Raw genomic sequence first — 18,299 nt, 5'->3', positions numbered from 1 at the left:
AAATAACGTCTTATAAAGTACTTCAAAGTATGTGTCAGGAAGTAAGTAAGAGAGGTTTTGAACTGATCAATGAATCTGCCGCCGGCATCCGCAGAACAAGCCGTGGCCGTGGGAGAGAAATGATAAACATGTGACTGAACATGAGCTGCAGTGTATCTCTGTAGTGTTCTATATTTAACCCCCAGCAGGCCTGTGCAGGCTCTCTCGCACATACTCGACATAAACCAGCTGAGACACGACGAGCAGGATGGAGGTAAAACTCTTACTAATGTTACCTAAGGTCTTGTCTGCTTGGGTGTGTCTTTTTTTTTTTTTTTTTTTTTTAAAGCAAAGTCGCATTAGAGCGGACAAAACTAACGCTGCTGCTCAACGCCAGTTTCTGTTCTGCTTTCTACACAACAGATCGTCATTCGCTACCCTGCATATTCCCGGATTTCTTTTCTCTGCTGCTTTAAATTGTAAATAATTCCAATAGGTTTATGGTAACTTCACTAGTAAAGTGATTTGATGGTGTGATCTGCAGGGGATAACGAGTAAATCCGTTATCATTCCTGCAGAGGGTGCCGTCTCACAGGTCAAGTCACTTAACATTTTTCAGCAAGACGATGCTTTGACAAGATGTGAATGTGATGTTGCCTAATTACGAATTTTGTAAATATTGTATGCCTTGAATTGTTTCCTAATGTGCACAACTGAGTCGGAAATGCATCTAATAACAATGAGAGGCATATTATAGTATAATATAATATTTTGGCTCGTGGGCTGCATTGAGTTAACAAAATTGTCCGGGGGACCAGAACATATATTTAACACACACTATTTTATGCTTATAATTTTCCTTTAATTATTTGTCTAATTTAAGTGAAAGTAGTAGTAAACATCAGACCACATCAAACTATGTAATTTAATTTTACAGTTTGGGGGTTTTTTTTGTTTTTTTTTTACTAAATAAGACATCCGACTTGCAAGTCATGTTACCAGTTTGTATGTTAAAAGTTGAAATACTTAGAAAGCAACTGGCAGGCCAGATAAAAACGCTTGTTGGGCCGCATGTGGCCCCCGGGCCATAGTTTGCCCAACCCTGGTTTAGCGTATTAAAAATAGCCATTTCGGTGCTTTGAATTGATGTATTCTTTCGATATTCGTGGGAGGTTAAGGAACGTAACCTTTGCAAATAGTAGGACTCTATAGTTGTTTCATTCTTATTTAATGGACTTGACATCATGATTACCAAATATGGTAAACATTTTATTCATAATATTAACCTTTTAAACCAAGTTGGGAACCTACCATTTAGTTGAAATTATTGCAGATTAATTTGAGTTATTAAAGGGGACGTATTAATGCTAATTTTTTCAACTATGTGACTATGATGATGCGATGATGAAACGGCAAGCTGCAGGATCTGATACTTCCTGCAACAAAAAAAGTGTGGCGCGCACACACAAGTTCACATCCTGATGCTTGCAGCAACAAAAAAAAAGTCGAATGCTTCAACTTTTGTTTAGTTCCGGCAAACATTTCTTCAACTTCTATTATTTATTTATTCATTTAACCAGACATTAAAGCAGTCCAATTGGTGAGCAACTGCCTGCCTGCGAGAGGAACATGCAGGACGGACGTTTGCAAGAAACACAGGTAAGGATTTTAAAACAACTTGGTTAAGACTGATTGTGTTTATTTGTGTACACTAACTACTCCAGAAGGATGGAATATATCTGTACATGCACCCCCTTGCTCTGTTTGCTTGTACTATTATTTTTCCTAGCAAACACACCACATGGTGGCGCTGTTATAAAAACCCCATTTGTTGGATTTACATGAAATTTCTCACACAGTTTAACGTGCTCTACATAACAAGCCACCGTACCTTGGAAGTGTTTTAGCAAATTTCCACATAATTTGATATGTATCTGATTGACAAGCGCGTGTCTGTCAAATTTGAGCAAGGTTGGTTGGCCGCCATCATGCAAATCATGGCTGGGACTTCATCTTTGACTCAAACGTTGACGGCACTGAATACCATGTATGCTAGCTATGCTAACTATAAATTGCACTTTTGGAAGTGGTAAGTGGGGTGGTTTATTTTATATAATATAATCATCAAACTTACTTATTTGCTCATATAAAAACACTCACAGAGCAATGAGTCCGCCTTCCTTCTTTGTGTTCGGAGCTGTGAGACGTTCAGGTCCACTCGTGATTGTGAGCATTTGGCGCTAATTGTTTATCATATCGCTTTATGGCTATTGCCGTACGCCACATTGTGAAACTAGGGTTTTCAGACATGTGGAAATGAATTTGAATTGTAATCCTGCTTTACAACCACTTGGGGGCGTCTCTAAGAAATGCGATTGTGGAGAGATACATTTAAGTATTCCAAAAAAAACAAACAAAACAATTGGAATATGTTTTACTCATAATTAATTGTGTAGCAGTAGTCAGGTGTAGTTCTCATAGGAACAGCAGATGCGCTCTCAAAGAGGAAAAAAAAAGAGAAAGAGGAAGTGGTTTAACGGTTGTGGTAATTTGACAGATTGGGAGTACATTTATGCAATTCGCTAGCACAATCTCACTAACTGACGAGTGAGGACATTTTGGTGTGTCCTAGGCTAGGAGTAGATGAACGCGTGCATGTGTGTCGCTACTCCGGGCTGTGCCATGATTTCATTATCTGTTGAATGTGAGCAATGCGAGACCTTCAGCCGAAATGGACATGGATCAGCCGCACATCAACAGCTGTCTGATGTATGTGTGTGTGTGTGTGTGTGTGTGTGTGTGTGTGTTTGAACCACTCAATAAGTAAATCTCAGTGCTATGTAGGAGGTATATTTACAACAAGAACGACTACTCACCCATGAATCATTCCGGTTTCCTTCTTTAGGAGGCTCTGTCACGGCCCTCGGTTGCTGAACTTGCCGGAAGGTTCAAAGGTTCACCTCCTCCACAAGATGCTGCAGTCAGAGAAACGGTGAGTTAGTTAATCAGCCGCCATCATAGCATCGGCGTACTGTACAGACACGTCCCACTCGCACACAACCCAATACAGCTTTACTTTAGATGGGAGGTATAGTTTGGAGAAAGAAAAAGAAAATGATTTCCCTTGTCTTTTTCAGGAAAAGCCTGTTAGACGTCGACCTCCTCGCTCCTTGCAACTGCCCAAAATCCATGGAGACGAGCAGGAGGTCAGCAATGTTGACACAATTTGATCTGCACCAGAATTTAATTAATTGACTCATTCACTAGCCTTTTCCAAAAAATATAACAGCAACTATTTGTTTTATTTCTACTAAGTTACTTTTGCCATCAAAAAATTTGATATTTTGAATATTTATATTTAAATAATTAAAATATTTTGTATTACTTATAATAATACATTTTATTTGTATAGCGCTATTCAGACTACTCAAAGACGTTTTACATTCGAGAAAAAGAAATAAAAATAGAATTGAGCGGCACGGCGGTCGAGTGGTTAGCGCGCAGACCTCACAGCTAGAAGACCAGGGTTCAATTCCACCCTCGGCCATCTCTGTGTGGAGTTTGCATGTTCTCCCCGTGCATGCGCGGGTTTTCTCCGGGTACTCCGGTTTCCTCCCACATTCCAAAAACATGCTAGGTTAATTAGCGACTCCAAATTGTCCATAGGTATGAATGTGAGTGTGAATGGTTGTTTGTCTATATGTGGCCTGTGATTGGCTGGCGACAAGTCCAAAGACAGCTGGGATAGGCTCCAGCACCCCCCGTAACCCTCGTGAGGAAAAAGCGTTAGAAAATGAATGAATGAATGAAAAACAGAGTAAAGGATGGATTAAAATACAATATCCAATACAACATAGTAGTAATACAAAAAAAAAATTGGAAAATACTTCTATTTTAGTTTGTTTTGTTATATTTTAATAAGACATACAGTATTTTTTAAAAATAGTCCAAAAATAATTCCATATACACATAGTGGAACTATATGCTGATCTATCCATCTATTGTCTATACCATTGGGGTCACGGGTACGCTGGAACCTATTCCAGCTGACTTGAGGGGTGCACCTTAGATTGATTGCCAGTCAATACCAGGGCACACAAAGACAAAGCAACTCCAATTAGCCTCACATGCATGATTTTGGGATGCGAGTGCCTGAAGAAAACCTATGCATGCATGCAAACTCCACGCAGAGATGCTCCAATAGAAATGGCGGCAAAAACGTGAAACGATATATATGTAAAACCAGACTATAATCTGTATGTGTCAGAGGCCCACTGGTGTCACCTCTCCTGTAAAAGTCAAGAGGAACTCCGCTCTGATTGAGAAGCTTCAGGTAAGTCTACGCTGCCGTGTCATCAGTCTGCCATCATGTGACATGTGACATCATGACACTTCCTTCTCTTTAGGCCAACCTTGCTCTGTCGCCCTCAGCCCTGCTGCCCTCTCCCAAGAGTCCTGGCTTTAGGCTGATGCCGCCCTTCAGCCCTCCGCCATCCCCTAGCCCCACGGCGGGCACCCCTTCATCTACACTGAGCCCTTCCAGCCCCGTCTCCATGTGTTTGTCGGTGACGGAGGAGGAAGGGCCGACCTCATTTGAAGCCCCTCCCACAGCTGCGGAGGGCTCTCTCCTGAGCAGCGTCAACAAGGTCGGTCAGATAGTTGGTACAGATGACGACACGATGGATTCATCTGCAGTTTTTTTTTTTTTGGTTCTCCTCCAGGGTCGAGCTCGCCACTCCCTCAGGCGACGCCCTCCATCCCGTCGTCATAGAAAGTCCAGCAGTGGTGATGAGCAGACAGACCCACCCTCGAGCCAACCGGACCATGAAACAACAGAGCGAGATGGAGAAGGAAGAATCTTCAACAATGAAAATGGAGGAGATGTTGAAGAAAGCAAAACCGAAACAAATTGTGACAACAATCTCCGAAGAGAAGATCATAACGACGATGAGGAGGAGGGTGGAGAAGACCAGATGACTGGAGATGGAGTCAGCGAGGAGGAAGGAAACAAGGAGAAAAGCTCAGGAGATGATCAAAACAACAACCAAAAAGACCTAACAAGCAATGTGAGTGTTTTGGTCACGTGGATACGGATTTATGGGATAATTAAGAACTTGATTGTGTCCTGCAGGGTTCCACATGTTAGAGTTGAAGTCCAGGACCAAAACTCGATTCATCCATTGGGGTCTGGTTTGGAAGGAAGCACTCAAAGAGTGCAGAAACAAACTTTTTTTTTTTTGTTTTCATGTTTTATAGAATCGCTGCTGGCTGTCTCAAAGATGGCGGAAACTCTTACGATGGATCCTTGTGCTGCCTTTTTTACACTGCTGTATTTGTTTGTTTTCACAGGCTACTAACGAAACTCGATTGTTGATCCTTTTCCCTTCGTCAATGTTTTTATTGTATAAAACTACCACATTTACTGTACAATGTGATTGATTTCTTACGGCATTCCTCAAACCATCGCTCAAGGTTTTGGGAATCAAACTCGCCATGTTTTTATTATGAACTCAGGGAGGCTATAAATTCAGAATTCGAACAGAAGTAGTAAGGTCGTAGCATTCGTTTTTTTTTTATGCCAACTCAAATATGAGTAATAAACCCAAAAAGACAAACAGGAAATGGAAATGGTACATGCGGTTCTGTGCAACATGGCTACAAGTCAACAATGGAATATATTCCAGAAAGAGGAGAAGTATCCGGGAGTTTTTTTCCAACCAGTCACCAGAGGTATTTAGAAGCTATCATTAGCTGCTTTCATGAAAACATTTGGAGAAATTGGCACATCTTTCCTAACAGTAGAACTTTTACACAGAACCAACACAAGGTAGCTTCTCTTACATAGTGGATATGACATCAGAAGCCAGAAAAATGCCAGGTCAACTAATGACTGTGCCACTTGTGCTCAACATCAACATGGCTCTGTAGACGCATTCCAGTCAAGGGCATTCAGAAGCATTGATGCCCGAAAGTTGGCACCCCTCCACATGATTGGGTCACCCTTAATCCTGACCGAGGTTCACTTAAGGAAGCGACCAAAAGGTAACATGGTTCCTTTTACTCGTTCTTTGCTTGGGTTTAATCCCATTACATCGCCGCCATCAGTCTGATTCCGAGAGGAGAAATTAAACACTTTGATCCTCTGATGAACTCCCATTCAGAGAAACTGTAACCACAAATAAACACACATGGAACAGTGACCTTCCAAATTGGGAGACAGAAGGCATGCTGGGAAGATGTTTTGGGAAAAACGAAGGGCGGGGACTCGATGAGCTCTTTAAAGGTGAATACAATGGTCCTTTGATAAACCTTTTCATTGGTAATCCCCAGTCATGACCATCCAGACAGACAGACAGATCTGGATCACAACACGTCGAACCTGACTGGCTGTTACCGTTCCATGTAATCTAATTCCGACATCTTAGAAACAATAGCAAGCTTTCTCATTGACACTTTTTCATAATGTTTTGTACAAACAGTGCCCTGCTTGTGCCCTGAAAATATTCAGTTAGGGGCCAGTGTGCGCTTCATGTAAATAGAAATAATAATTCTTAAAAAGTTAGTCTGGAGTTAGGCTGCACGGCGTTCGAGTGGTTAGCGTGCAGACCTCACAGCTAGGAGACCCGGGTTTGATCCCACCTTCGGCCATCTCTGTGTGGAGTTTGCATGTTCTCCCCGTGCATGCGTGGGTTTTCTCCGGGTACTCCGGTTTCCTCCCACATTCCAAAAACATGCTAGGTTAATTAGCGACTCCAAATTGTCCATAGGTATGAATGTGAGTGTGAATGGTTGTTTGTCTATATGTGCCCTGTGATTGGCTGGCGATTGGCGTCTGAAGACAGCTGGGATAGGCTCCAGCAACCCTTGTGAGGATAAGGTAGAAAATGAATGAATGTTCTGGAGTCCTGCCCTTGTCCCAGGAATGTGGAATTCCCTTCCACAAAAAACATATCGTACTGTCCACTCGGTTTTGTGTCATTTTCAACAGAGTGTGGGAAGTTCATTCATTCATTTTCTACCGCTTTTTCCTCACGAGGGTCGCGGGGGGTGCTGGAGCCTATCCCAGCTGTCTTCGGGCGAGAGGCGGGGTACACCCTAGACTGGTGGCCAGCCAATCACAGGGCACATATAGACAAACAACCATTCACACTCACATTCATACCTATGGACAATTTGGAGTCGCCAATTAACCTAGCATGTTTTTGGAATGTGGGAGGAAACCGGAGTACCCGGAAAAGAAAACCCACGCATGCACGGGAAGAACATGCAAACTCCACACAGAGATGGCCGAGGGTGGAATTGAACTCGGGTCTCCTAGCTGTGAGGTCTGTGCGCTAACCACTCAACCACCGTGCAGCCGAGTGTGGGGAAGTATGAAATAATATACTAGTAATTCTCAATCAGGGGTACTCGAGTGGTGAACATTCCTGTCCCCCAAAACAACCCGGAAAAATTGTCTGGCCCTTCTGTGTCTATGCTGTTCAAACAGAACACGGGAAAAATGTGATCCCCTGGCTTTTATACAAACTATGTGAAAGGGGCTCAGGTCTCTCTGACGGGAGTATCCACTGGGGGGAGAGGGTGGTCACCCTTTTGGATTTGTGGGTGGTCATGACTAAGCAAAGTGCCGACTCATTCCAAGAGAGTCCCAAGTTGGTGGCCCACCAGGAAAACCGGGACATAGAGCCCGAGAGTGTTATGTAACCAATGGTACCCTCTCACCTGAGAGAGGGAGGTAGCAGCTCAGGTCACAGCGGCATGGCAGCTTGATCTCATTAAAGCGTTATTTCAGGAGTGCCCTTTTAGTCTTCCTGCGGGACCTAAGAGGGTTAGAGCATCCTTTTGCTCTCCGCCTGCAGAGTCACTCATGCAGGCTGCTCTCAGCATCCTCAAGATTGCTGCTGGCCTCGCTGCCATGGAGTTGTAGCCTCTTTGGCAGTTTTTCCTTCATCTTTTCCGACATTTGTGTCGTCTACTTTGCATTTGCACACTTTTGGATGGAGACCTCCTAAACCCTGTTCTTGTAGCATCCCCTCTCCCCGTCCCCCCCTAAAAAAAAAACACTCTTGACGTTAGCTTTGAATGATGGGGAACCACGGCTCTAACCTGGATGACATCCTTGCAGAGGACATGCACCACTGGTACAACATGTTCATGCGGGAGTCGCCGTCGGGACTCATTACGCTTTTCGAGCTGAAGACCATTCTCAACCTAAAGGGGATGACCGAAAACGCCAACAGCTACGTGGACCAGGTCTTCTGCACCTTCGATATGGACGGGGTGAGCGAATATGACCATGTGGTTTAGGAAGACAAAACAAGTCGTACGTCAGGACTCAAAAGTCATGGTTGTTAGAGAATCAGGTCGTTCACGGGCTCACTGTCAAATAGGCTTAGAGCGTTGGCGTGCACCGCCATCAATCCCAGCAGTGACTTTATTAAGAACACATTATTGGATTCATGTCCATCATGGTCAAGTGATTTAGAACACAGAGAGTAAATTTTAACTGGGGAAAGGACCGTCCTCATATTGGCTGGATCTTGAAAATGGAGGTAGAAGCGTACGATCGGTAGAATAAAAATACCCAATGCTAAATATAAAGTACAGTGTAAGCAGAAAACACAATTTAAGAAAATGCGTCCATAAAAAAGTTATATTGAAATTGTAATTATTCTTTATTATAAACTTTATAAAGTTTTTGCTTGTAATTTTTCAACTTTAATCTCCTAAAATACAGATTTTTTTCCCACGTAAATAATAAAGCAAAACTGGGAATAATGTTAATTATTCTAATAACCCCCCCCCCCCCCCATAATTTTGACTTAATTCTTGTAAAATTGCAAATTTTTTCTTCTGAAATTACAACTTCACTCTCAAAAACCTCTAAATTTAACTATTTTTTTCTAGCAAAATTAGTTTTTTTTCCCTCCTGAGGATTTTCAGAGAATTTCTATTTTTTATGACTTATGAACATGGGTTCAAATCCCACTCAAGTGTGTGTCAGGAAGGGCATTGAGTGTAAAAACTAAGTCACAACCATTTATACTGTGGTGACCCCTAACAGGGAAAAATATATTTATATAGACTTTTTCCTAGTGACTACAGCCTAATAAAATTTGCTTTCTTTTCTATATTTCTTGATAAAATTTATAACAATATGCTTTTCCCATAATATTTCAACTTTAGTCTTGTAATTACAACTTTGTTATTTCAATAACTTCTTCCTAGTAGAATTGTGACATTTCAGTGATGGTTATTGTGTGTTGTCTCTGTGCAGGACGGCTATATCGACTTTGTGGAATACATCGCCGCCATCAGTCTGCTGCTGAAAGGAGAAATCAACCAGAAGCTGAAGTGGTACTTCAAACTCTTTGACCAGGATGGAAACGGAAAGATCGACAAAGAGGAGCTGGAGACTATTTTCTCGGTAATTAACATAAAAGATGCGCCATGGAGCGAGGCGATGACATTCAGTCCTCGTGGGTTTTTCAGGATTAAGTGCAAAGTCAGACGACTGCTAATCTGCTGAATCAGCTCAATGTATCTGACATCAGGAAGTGGAAGGAACTGGGACAAATGACTCTGACCCAGTTTGACCAAGCAAGAGTTCTGCCACTCTTGCTCACTGGGAATCATTACTCCAACCACAAAACAAATATGAGAAACATTTTTATGTCTCCCTCTGCAGGCCATCCAAGACATCACACGAAACAGAGACATTGACCCCGAAGAGATAGTCACTCTCATATTTGAGAGAATCGACGTGAAAGGAGAAGGTAAAACACACTAAAACACCCCTTGTCCTTCTTCTTCCTGCAACTGCAACTTACCCTAATATGACTCATCAGGTGAGATGACCTTGGAGGAGTTCATCGAGGGCGCTAAAGACCACGAGGACATCATGGACATGCTGAGGAACCTGATGGATTTGACGCCCGTGCTGGTCATCATCGTGGAGGGTCGGAGGGGTTGAGAGCTGACCTGAAACCCAAAAGGAAAACTCTGAAAAAGACCCGCTTCAACCTGGGACCCCCCCCAAAAAAAGACATGACATCAGAACATCAGAACATCAGAACAGAGGTTACCACACTTGTATTTCTTTAATGGACACAAATGCTGCTAGTTTTGTTGTCATGTTGAGTGTGGTGGCTTAAGCTAGCTTTTCTTTGACTTGAACGTGTCTCTTTACCTCCTTACAGAGTCAGTTCATCGATTTTAGTGCCTGTTTCTTGATTTAAGTTGGAGGAAAGCTTTAAATCTAGACGTCAAGAGCTCACACACTTGAAATTTGATGCCCATTTTTCATATTCCAAATGATGTTGGCTTTTATGTATAGGTCAAAGCAAACAAAGGAGTAGTAGGGACACACTGAAAATTGTAAAATTACGTTATTTTTGTAAAATTGCGATTTTTTTCTTTGACTATATTCTCATATTTATTCTCACAATAGTTCCACTCTCCCGAGTAACATTACAAACTTATAGCCAGATTTATTTCTCATAATTCTATTAATTTTGACAATTATTTTTTATTGTCATTTATAATGTTGAATATTTGTTTTCCCTCTTAAGATTAAAAAAAATCAGTAACATTTTAATAATCAGGACGTTTTCTTAACATTTTAAAATGAGGGATTTAGTTCATATTTATTTAATTTTTCCCAAGGAAAATTACTTAATTCCCAGTCTTTTGACATTATTTTCATACTATGACATTTTTGTAGCAATAAAATGACATCATCATTCACATAATTATAACACTATTTCTGTAATAACTTTTTTGAAGCAGCATTTTTTTCTTCCTTCGGTGTGCCTCTAATATTCATCCAGGTGAAGATGCTTACACACTAAAAAATACTACCCTAGTTCAATCATAGAACAGGTTACTTGAAATGTGAAATAACGGTTGTGCTTCCGTGATAGGATTTAACGTTCACTTGACAGATTTACTTTAGAAAATTTTGGTCATACCTAAAACTATTTGTTATTTCTGTTAGCATACTTCACGTTTTCAGTGTTCGGTAAAAGTTCAGTAGGTTTCATGTCCTATGACCTTAGATGTCAGGTACATTTACGGAGCCAGCCTATGAGAGCATGCTGGGAGTCTGTTCTGGGTCAGCAGGCGTTTACACTGATCCTCTTAAAAAGTCTGAAAGCTTCAGGCAGGCTGCTCTTTAATGGAGAGAGAGTGTTGAAGCTCCGATGTACACTTGAAATGTCAAAATAGCTTCCGTGAACTGTTAGTCCCAGTTTGTCTAACGAAGCAAACCAGCACATGCTTTCCGTGAAAACAATGTACTTGTATGGTTTTTGTGCGAATGGTCTTTTATGAGGATACCGGATCAAATGAGTGGCTTTACTTTTATACGGTGATGTTTGTGATCAGATCAAGGGGTTACCAAGACTTGTACTTCAACAAGGAACCGAGGACACTTTATCTACCCCTTAATAAAAGGGATAGCAAAGCACCTGTGCAAAGTTGCTAAGTGATAGCATCAAAGCTAAACTGGTTAAAAAATGTGTGACATTGTTACAGAACTGGTTAGCATGCTAACTAATTGTGCAATTCGCTAGGAATAGTGCTATACATTACCAGCATTATACGTGTAACTTGTAAGTGATGGCCGAGCAGGTTAGCGTATATTGCAATCAGTTATTTGTGCAATAGATTTTTACAGTGAGTCTTTCCCCTTATAGGTTCATTGTAACAAATCACGTTTTGTGTTGCCTTATCAATAAAAGTTGTCAAACTTGTTTGTTATGTTCATTTACATTTTCTCCAACAAAGCGCTGTATGTTTGTTTTTATGTGTCACCTAGCAACAGTGGATATAGATGATATACAAAACCAATATGAAACGCAATTCTTTAAAATGTGTGCTTTTTATTCATGAAAAGATTATTTTTTAAAAACATATTTTATGTCCATCTTGTGTGTCAGTTTTGGTCAGGTTATTATTCTCAAGGCAAATTCATAATCATTGCAACAACTGGACTTGGAAACAGACACCACATGGCTCCCCGAGGTCAATCAGTTCTTGTGTTTCTGCTTTTTACCTGATTGAGTCCACAGTTCACATCTGGCTCAGTGCGGGAATTGAACCTGGGTCAGAGCTGTTTGGATTTGTGGCCCTGTTGCCGGGGTCGCAGGAGACTGGCATAGAGACGCAGGAAAGAGTAGCACACGCCCAGAGAGGTGTAGACCGACGTCACGAGCAGGGGGAGGAAGGGTAGTTTCTGTTGCCAGGGCGACAGGGGGAAGATGAGCTCGCAGGTAACCGCCACGGCAACCAGGCCAGAGAGGTAGACGACCTCAAAGGGGCGCAATAGAGACCCCTGTCCACTGGGGAGAGACAACACAGTTCAACAAAGTGCTGTACACAAAGTATTGTGATGTGCTAACTGCATAGTCATATTATATGTACAGGTCAGAATAAAAAGAATGAGGACTTACAAGTGAGTCCTGTAAAACAATAAAAACCAGGGTGTTATTGATTCTAAATACACGGGGAAAAAAAAAAAAAGACTTCCCAACCTATGTATTCTCCCCAGAGCAGCGAAAGAGAAGATGGTGAACGTCAACATCAGTGCAAATTTGATGGGCAACTCTGCAAAAAAAAATAAATGTAAACATAAAACAATCTACACAGTAAATAAATGTGCATAAAGAAGCGATTCTTTTACCTGCTGGGGTGAAGAGCAGCGGGAACAGCGAGTAGTGTCCGGTTGTGGTCAGAACCAAGAAGATGCCAGCGTCCTCTCTGCTCTCGACCGCCAGCAGACTACATTGGGGAAAACACTAAATTGTTGACTTGATCTGTACAACAACAGTGACGATGGTCTACATCAATTTAAAAAAAAAAAGGCCACCTGAGAGGCAGGATGGCGATGAGGATGGCTTTCTCATGGACGTGCCAGCCGAACATGAAGGAGCCGAGAGCGCAGAGCAGCAGGCAGCGCAGGAAACCACGAGCACCGCGTGGACGCAGCCAGATGGATGCCACCGCGGGCTATAAAGTCACGCCACACAGACAGGAAATGTATTCCCACATTCCATGATGCCTGAGCGAAGGCTTTGGATGATTTAAGGGCTCACCAGGATGGACAAGAGAGTGCAAACGAGGGTGATGGATGGGGAGACAGAGGGCAGGACAGAGTGTTGGAACTCTTGAACCAAACCGCCTGTCATGGAGGCACGAGGGAGCTTTGTCTCATCGAGAAGCTTCAGACCAATACCTGAGGGGGGACAAAAAAAAAGATCTGTTATTGTGAGTCCTTTAATATCAAACCTCCAAAAAAATTACTAGTGACAAAATATCAAAAGACACCTGTAGGTGTCAGTAATATTACAGTGATGAGAAATGACAGATTAGATTACCTTCACATACACAGTGAAAATAAGTTATCCTCCTACTATGTGTGGAAGTGGTCAGTTTAGTTTTTGGATTCTTACTTTGTCCTGCACTTTCTGAAGTTTAGAATAAATAAATAGTTGCACAATAGCATGCGCGGTAGCATGCTACCTTTAAAGCGATGGCCATCTCGCGTCCCTGCAGTTTAGCAGTGTGTTGTAAACAAAGAAAAATAGCAGTGTAAAGCTGACTATGGGGTGTTATTTCATGTCTACAAGAATGATAAAAAATCAGAAGTCATAAACAGGTTTTCTACTCTCTAACTACATTTTCCATTTATTATATAATTTATATTGAATCATACTTTGCAGAAATTCACTTTCATGGTCCCGTCTGGAACCAATTAACCCCAATAAATGAGCAATGCCTGTACTTTATTTTAACTTCATTATACACTGGTTGGGCCGCATTGTATGAATGTGGGAGGAAATGAGTGTGAATGGTTGTTTGTCTATATGTGCCCTGCAATTGGCTGGCGACCAGTCCAGGGTGTACCCTGTCAGCTGGGATAGGCTCCAGCATACCTCTGTGACCCTAATGAGGATATGCGGTATAGAAAATACAGGCATTATACATTGCGTGCATAATTATCAAAGGTTTGATTATGATGGCCACAGCAGACATGGACTATGGAACCAGTTAAATTTAAAAGGTACGTTTACATTCTTCTTACCAAGCGTAGTCAAGCTTTTATCGAGGATGTTGTAGAGGGCCCAGACATTTGGCGCCCAATAGGCGTGACAAAGGCCTCGCTTAAAGGGGAAGAGACGAGACAGTACCTGAGGAACCTGACCCTGCAAAAAAAAAAAAAATACAAAAGACATTTCATTTAAAAATCATGTTTTCTGCACCGATCCCTATTGTGGTCTTAAATGCAATCACCATGGCAACAAAGGGGCCAAAGGAAAGTGCACAGACAGTGACGACAATGCTGCCAAGAGCAAGCAAACGGCACAAACTGAAGCTCCTCCATCTGATAGAGCCGTCTGCACACACAAAAAACACCATGGTTTCAATGGTTGATACAATGAAGAATGCTTGCGAATTACACCATCTATTGACACTACAACTGTGTTGTTAATTGGTTACCGGGGTGCTCCTACATCATTAAGTGACTGCTATAATGCTATGGTGCTATAAGCTTGTTAGGCGTACCGCTGTTATCCTGAGTGAAACAGTAACTCCTCAGCAGAAAGACACCGTACGCAGGGGCCACGTACAGGTAGATGTGTTTTAAATTGAGGAGGATGGCGAACAGCAGCGCTCCCTGCAGGTGCCGGGACTGTCGAAAGCCAAAGTTAAGTTGCAGAATGTTCATTATTTTGGAAAAAAATAAGAACCCTTCAAACTTGTTGTGAGTTGTTACCTGCATGTGTTTGGCTACTGACAGCAGCAGGAAACCAAACAGGAAGCCATTATACTGAAAATGAATATCTGAGGGACAACATCAAGGACGTCACATGACAATGTTATCCTTGTAAGAGCCCATCGGACTCATTACAAAGAAATTTGTTGCTACCTGGAACTAAATGTAACATTTTCTAGACTTTGTGGGTAGTGCTGGGAATCTACGATTATATTGCTATATTGTATGTTGCAGTGAAGTTCTGAGACACTTTTGGAAAACTAATTTCAGCCCAAATCCATTTTAAATTGGGTGTGTTTAACTGAAGCGGTGGCGTTGTAGGAAACAACTAACAGTAAAGACGAGATCCAGGCTTCAAGGGTTAAAGGATACGATCAACAATGAGAAGACCAAAGTTCCAGAGCAGCAGCACAGCAAGGACAAATGACGGACGACTGAGAATATCTCGATTGCCTTTTTGATCCCGAACACACCTGCAGCACCTGCACAAAGACAATAAGCATGAACTCAATGCAGAAATATTTATATAAGAAATAATAGTGGCTGGTGTTTAATCACACTCACTCTCTTGCAGCATAGATAAAAAGCACATCAGTGAAGATGACAGAAAGTCTCTGGAAAAGGATGGTGGCCGGACTAGCGTAGTTGAGGTTCTCCACCACCAACATGTTCTTATCAAAATACTGAGCTATGTTGGAAAGACTGAACTCGAACCAGGCGAACAGGGGCGGATAGTCCAAGGTCCACTCTGAAGTGTTCTGTAGAAGGCCAAAAAAAAACAAAAAAAGAGTTAACTTTCATTAAATATTCCATGACAAGATAGAATGAAGACACTCACCTCATAGTACCACCTGGACACCGGCAGACTGTGTGTAATGGCCAACCAATTCCTGTGCACCTCAAAATCTGTGGAATGGCTTTGAGAACACACACACAATATTTGTTTTTTTTGTTTATAGTGACATTTCTGCCAATCCAACAGCAATATGGCTGCTACTTATTTATTACAATGAATCCCGATGAAATCCCGACAAAAAGCGCCAGGATGTTTGCATTAATCCCGCCATGTTTAGCCCAAGCACCACGAAAAAACAAGCTTTATTCTAAAAAGCACTTAGTAGATGCCGCGACCCTGTCAGACTGGTGTTAACAGTTACATTGTGGTACTTTGTGCAAAAAGAAATGAACTGACACAAGTCAATGTATAAAAAAAAAGATGTTTGACTCACTAGGCGTTGATAAACAGCGCTTTGAGAAAGGAAACACCCAGGGCTAACACAAAAAACCAGCTCCCGCTTTCCACCGTGGCGGCCGCCATGACACTTCCTTATTTTGCTATTGGAATCGGAAACTTTATTGACAACGATGGGGTATGACAAACACTCCACATGGAGGACAGTTCGCCGCAAATGCACCACAAAGCCCATATAACACACGAAGTAGATAGTGCAGTTTTATTTAGAGATTAAATATGACATATAGACGTTTTTTGTTTGACTATAGCTTTTTTAAAATCCCACAGTACTAGAAGGCAACACAAAGACGACTTGACGTTGCATCCGGTTTTCTGATTCAACAAGGATCAGGATCAACAGTAATACTGGGCCAACGGGAGTTGTTTAATAAACTCAAGTAACTATACTTAACAAACTTTTACTGTACTTTTAATGCCAAGCAGGGCCGAATGAACACTCTGTTACGGCGATGGAAGCTACGACAGCTTGCCACTTGGAGAGGTAACAGTTGTGCAGAATAAAATGACCTTACATTAGTGAATAGCTAGCTAGTACTCATATTTGGCTCAATCTACAAGTTAAATTCTCTTGAAATGTTTTTTAAAAGTCTTTAAAAAGGTGGACGTAATATCAATCTTGTTTTGTCTTGTTTTAGTGTTGCTAAAGCTGGTTTGTGTACTTACAGATATTCATGTTGGGGCGCCAGTGGCGACCTTTGACCTGAGGAAGGTTGAATTAACGCCTCTGGAACAGCGGAAGCTAACTTTTGACTCGCAGGCCATGGTGACCGAGCTGGCAAGTAGCGGTGAGAAAACCATCCCAAAAATATGTCAATACAGTATATATGCTTTGTTATATATATATATATGAAAAAACTACAATACATATAAAATTGTATTTAAATCTTTTTTTATTTACTTACCTGTATTGGATCTCATTATATTGTGCATGTACCTAATGGCTGATAACTGCCTATATAAGTTGTAAACTAATGCATAACCATGCCATGCTTGTTTTTCCCAGGTTTCGACAAACACCAGGCTGAGCTCATTGTTTCCGCTCTGGTGACTTTGACAACAGCCAACATGGACATTGTTTATAAAGACATGGTGACCAAGTCACACCAGGTGGGGCGTCATCTTTCAGAGCATCACACGTGGTGGCGATTATTTTGTTGTTGTTATTTTCAGGAAATTGCCCTGCAGCAGATCATGGCCCACCTGGATTCCATCAGGAAGGACATGGTGATCCTGGAGAAGAGCGACTTTGCTAATTTGCGATCCGAGAACACGGTACGATTGTATCTTAATTCACAAGATATGTAGAAATCGACTGAGTCTAGGTGTTTTTTTGTGAAGAAAATGAAGCGGGAACTGGAGCAACTACATAACCGATTGAAGGAGGAGAGTCAGAAGGTGCGAGCGGAAACCAAACTGGACATCAATCTGGAGAGAAGCCGCATCTCTGACATGGTGAATGTGTAAATGTCTGATCTGTGCATGCATGGACCTGCATCTGAGCATCTTGTCTTGTGCCAGTTTACAGAGCAGGAGAAGAAGCTGATGGAGGCGAGTACAGACTTCCATCAAAAGGTAAATGTTACATTATGTGTGTCACATTATGGGCATTTCTGTGTTTACATTTACATTTTTGGTCTTTCTTCCGGTCTGCCATTGATTATAGAAAGCCAGCCTGGATCACGACAACATGGAGACCAGTAAGAAGATGGACCTGCAGGTGGCTTCGCTCAAAACCGTTCTGGAGTCACTCAAGTTGGAGACCATCCGTTATCTTGCAGGTTTTTCTTAGATGTCATGAATTTAAAAAATGAATATATTCAGCATATAAATATGAAATAATTTGATGTTTTGTGTCTCCGTAGCAACCGTGTTCTCCTGCCTGGCCATTGCTCTGGGGGTTTACCGGCTCTGGAGGTGAAGCACTGAAAGTGTGCATGTCTACATTACGTCTCACAAGAGAGACAAGAAAAAACTGTTGCTCAATATTTTTATTTGAAATGAAGGCTCCTTTTATTACTGACACACGCTTTTAAATATGACATGCACAATATTGTTGAGAAACTTGTGTTATGTATGCAAAGTATGAAGAATAGTTAATACATTGTTTCAAAATCTATAAACCAAAGTGTTTTTTTTCTCCAGATCTCATTATAGCTAGATTATGGACATACTGTTTGTACATAAAACTACAAATTCCCAACATGACAGAATCCACAGACAATGGAAGCTTTTTAATCCACAAAGCCTTTATTTTGAATTTTAGAAGCAGAACAATGAAACCCAAAACAA

General features: G+C 41.6%; 5 protein-coding genes across 12 annotated transcripts in view; 3 read left to right on the top strand and 2 right to left on the bottom strand.

Moving 5' to 3' along the window:
* Positions 1–9,956, bottom strand: part of rhogb (ras homolog family member Gb) — a 29,884-nt gene extending 19,928 nt beyond the window's left edge. Inside the window, exons 1-2 of one of the 2 annotated variants that reach the window (XM_058086105.1) lie at positions 9,810–9,956; positions 2,856–2,954 (exon numbers count right to left, since the gene is read on the bottom strand). The gene's annotated coding sequence lies outside the window, so the exon portion shown is untranslated. Of the gene's footprint in view, positions 1–2,139; positions 2,203–2,855; positions 2,955–9,809 lie in introns of those variants that run through there. The other variant, XM_058086106.1, reaches the window with a different exon arrangement.
* dub (duboraya) lies at positions 188–5,577 on the top strand. Of its 2 annotated transcripts, XM_058086097.1 has the most exons (8): positions 188–253; positions 1,560–1,638; positions 2,885–2,971; positions 3,117–3,185; positions 4,247–4,312; positions 4,386–4,625; positions 4,701–5,045; positions 5,111–5,577. In XM_058086097.1, the coding sequence occupies exons 2-8, from the start codon at positions 1,609–1,611 to the stop codon at positions 5,123–5,125; spliced, it is 852 nt and encodes a 283-aa protein (XP_057942080.1). In that variant the 5' UTR covers positions 188–253; positions 1,560–1,608; the 3' UTR covers positions 5,126–5,577. The 2 variants fall into 2 exon arrangements, with proteins under 2 accessions (XP_057942080.1, XP_057942079.1); XM_058086096.1 differs by lacking the exons at positions 188–253; positions 1,560–1,638 and adding an exon at positions 2,602–2,748.
* guca1d (guanylate cyclase activator 1d) lies at positions 7,803–11,732 on the top strand. Its single transcript, XM_058086108.1, has 4 exons — positions 7,803–8,259; positions 9,257–9,406; positions 9,668–9,755; positions 9,828–11,732. The coding sequence occupies exons 1-4, from the start codon at positions 8,062–8,064 to the stop codon at positions 9,950–9,952; spliced, it is 561 nt and encodes a 186-aa protein (XP_057942091.1). The 5' UTR covers positions 7,803–8,061; the 3' UTR covers positions 9,953–11,732.
* On the bottom strand, positions 9,906–16,190 carry alg8 (ALG8 alpha-1,3-glucosyltransferase). 3 transcript variants are annotated; one of them, XR_009131975.1, is made up of 14 exons: positions 15,985–16,190; positions 15,594–15,672; positions 15,320–15,513; positions 15,128–15,237; positions 14,756–14,823; positions 14,545–14,671; positions 14,272–14,375; positions 14,063–14,183; positions 13,074–13,213; positions 12,848–12,987; positions 12,662–12,759; positions 12,432–12,585; positions 12,035–12,320; positions 9,906–9,960 (listed from the first exon to the last, which is right to left on the bottom strand). XR_009131975.1 is itself a non-coding variant. In XM_058086094.1 (13 exons), exons 1-13 carry the CDS (start codon positions 16,071–16,073, stop codon positions 12,086–12,088), a joined length of 1,659 nt encoding a protein of 552 aa, XP_057942077.1. In that variant the 5' UTR covers positions 16,074–16,183; the 3' UTR covers positions 11,839–12,085. The 3 variants fall into 3 exon arrangements, 2 of the variants coding, with proteins under 2 accessions (XP_057942077.1, XP_057942078.1); XM_058086094.1 differs by lacking the exon at positions 9,906–9,960 and having other exon boundaries at positions 11,839–12,320; positions 15,985–16,183; XM_058086095.1 differs by lacking the exon at positions 9,906–9,960 and having other exon boundaries at positions 11,839–12,320; positions 12,513–12,585; positions 15,985–16,160.
* ccdc90b (coiled-coil domain containing 90B) lies at positions 16,114–18,099 on the top strand. 4 transcript variants are annotated; one of them, XM_058086098.1, is made up of 8 exons: positions 16,114–16,349; positions 16,434–16,491; positions 16,676–16,795; positions 17,014–17,282; positions 17,349–17,462; positions 17,529–17,582; positions 17,674–17,788; positions 17,873–18,099. In XM_058086098.1, the coding sequence occupies exons 2-8, from the start codon at positions 16,440–16,442 to the stop codon at positions 17,926–17,928; spliced, it is 780 nt and encodes a 259-aa protein (XP_057942081.1). In that variant the 5' UTR covers positions 16,114–16,349; positions 16,434–16,439; the 3' UTR covers positions 17,929–18,099. The 4 variants fall into 4 exon arrangements, with proteins under 4 accessions (XP_057942081.1, XP_057942085.1, XP_057942084.1 ...); XM_058086102.1 differs by having other exon boundaries at positions 16,115–16,491; positions 17,014–17,117; positions 17,199–17,282; XM_058086101.1 differs by having other exon boundaries at positions 16,115–16,491; positions 17,014–17,117; positions 17,196–17,282.
* Positions 18,100–18,299: the final 200 nt, after the last annotated feature.

The sequence above is a fragment of the Doryrhamphus excisus genome, chromosome 11 (genome assembly GCF_030265055.1).
Source record: "Doryrhamphus excisus isolate RoL2022-K1 chromosome 11, RoL_Dexc_1.0, whole genome shotgun sequence".
In the NCBI taxonomy this organism is placed as follows: Eukaryota; Metazoa; Chordata; class Actinopteri; order Syngnathiformes; family Syngnathidae; genus Doryrhamphus; species Doryrhamphus excisus.
The sequence above is the reverse complement of the archived record's forward strand: the minus strand, read 5'-3'. Positions and strand labels throughout refer to the sequence as shown.

Bases quoted from the DNA above. Each gene is read 5' to 3' on its own strand.
- dub (XM_058086096.1), top strand. From the start codon at position 2,623: ATGAACGCGTGCATGTGTGTCGCTACTCCGGGCTGTGCCATGATTTCA. The intron at 2,749-2,884 runs GTATGTGTGTGT...TTCCTTCTTTAG, and splicing joins CACATCAACAGCTGTCTGAT to GAGGCTCTGTCACGGCCCTC. The intron at 3,186-4,246 runs GTCAGCAATGTT...TGTATGTGTCAG, and splicing joins TCCATGGAGACGAGCAGGAG to AGGCCCACTGGTGTCACCTC.
- guca1d (XM_058086108.1), top strand. From the start codon at position 8,062: ATGATGGGGAACCACGGCTCTAACCTGGATGACATCCTTGCAGAGGAC. The intron at 9,407-9,667 runs GTAATTAACATA...CTCCCTCTGCAG, and splicing joins AGCTGGAGACTATTTTCTCG to GCCATCCAAGACATCACACG. The intron at 9,756-9,827 runs GTAAAACACACT...ATGACTCATCAG, and splicing joins AATCGACGTGAAAGGAGAAG to GTGAGATGACCTTGGAGGAG.
- alg8 (XM_058086094.1), bottom strand. From the start codon at position 16,073: ATGGCGGCCGCCACGGTGGAAAGCGGGAGCTGGTTTTTTGTGTTAGCC. The intron at 15,514-15,593 runs GTGAGTGTCTTC...GGCCTTCTACAG, and splicing joins TGTCCAGGTGGTACTATGAG to AACACTTCAGAGTGGACCTT. The intron at 14,376-14,544 runs GTACGCCTAACA...TTGTGTGTGCAG, and splicing joins TTTCACTCAGGATAACAGCG to ACGGCTCTATCAGATGGAGG.
- ccdc90b (XM_058086098.1), top strand. From the start codon at position 16,440: ATGAACACTCTGTTACGGCGATGGAAGCTACGACAGCTTGCCACTTGG. The intron at 16,492-16,675 runs GTAACAGTTGTG...GTGTACTTACAG, and splicing joins ACAGCTTGCCACTTGGAGAG to ATATTCATGTTGGGGCGCCA. The intron at 17,789-17,872 runs GTTTTTCTTAGA...GTGTCTCCGTAG, and splicing joins GACCATCCGTTATCTTGCAG to CAACCGTGTTCTCCTGCCTG.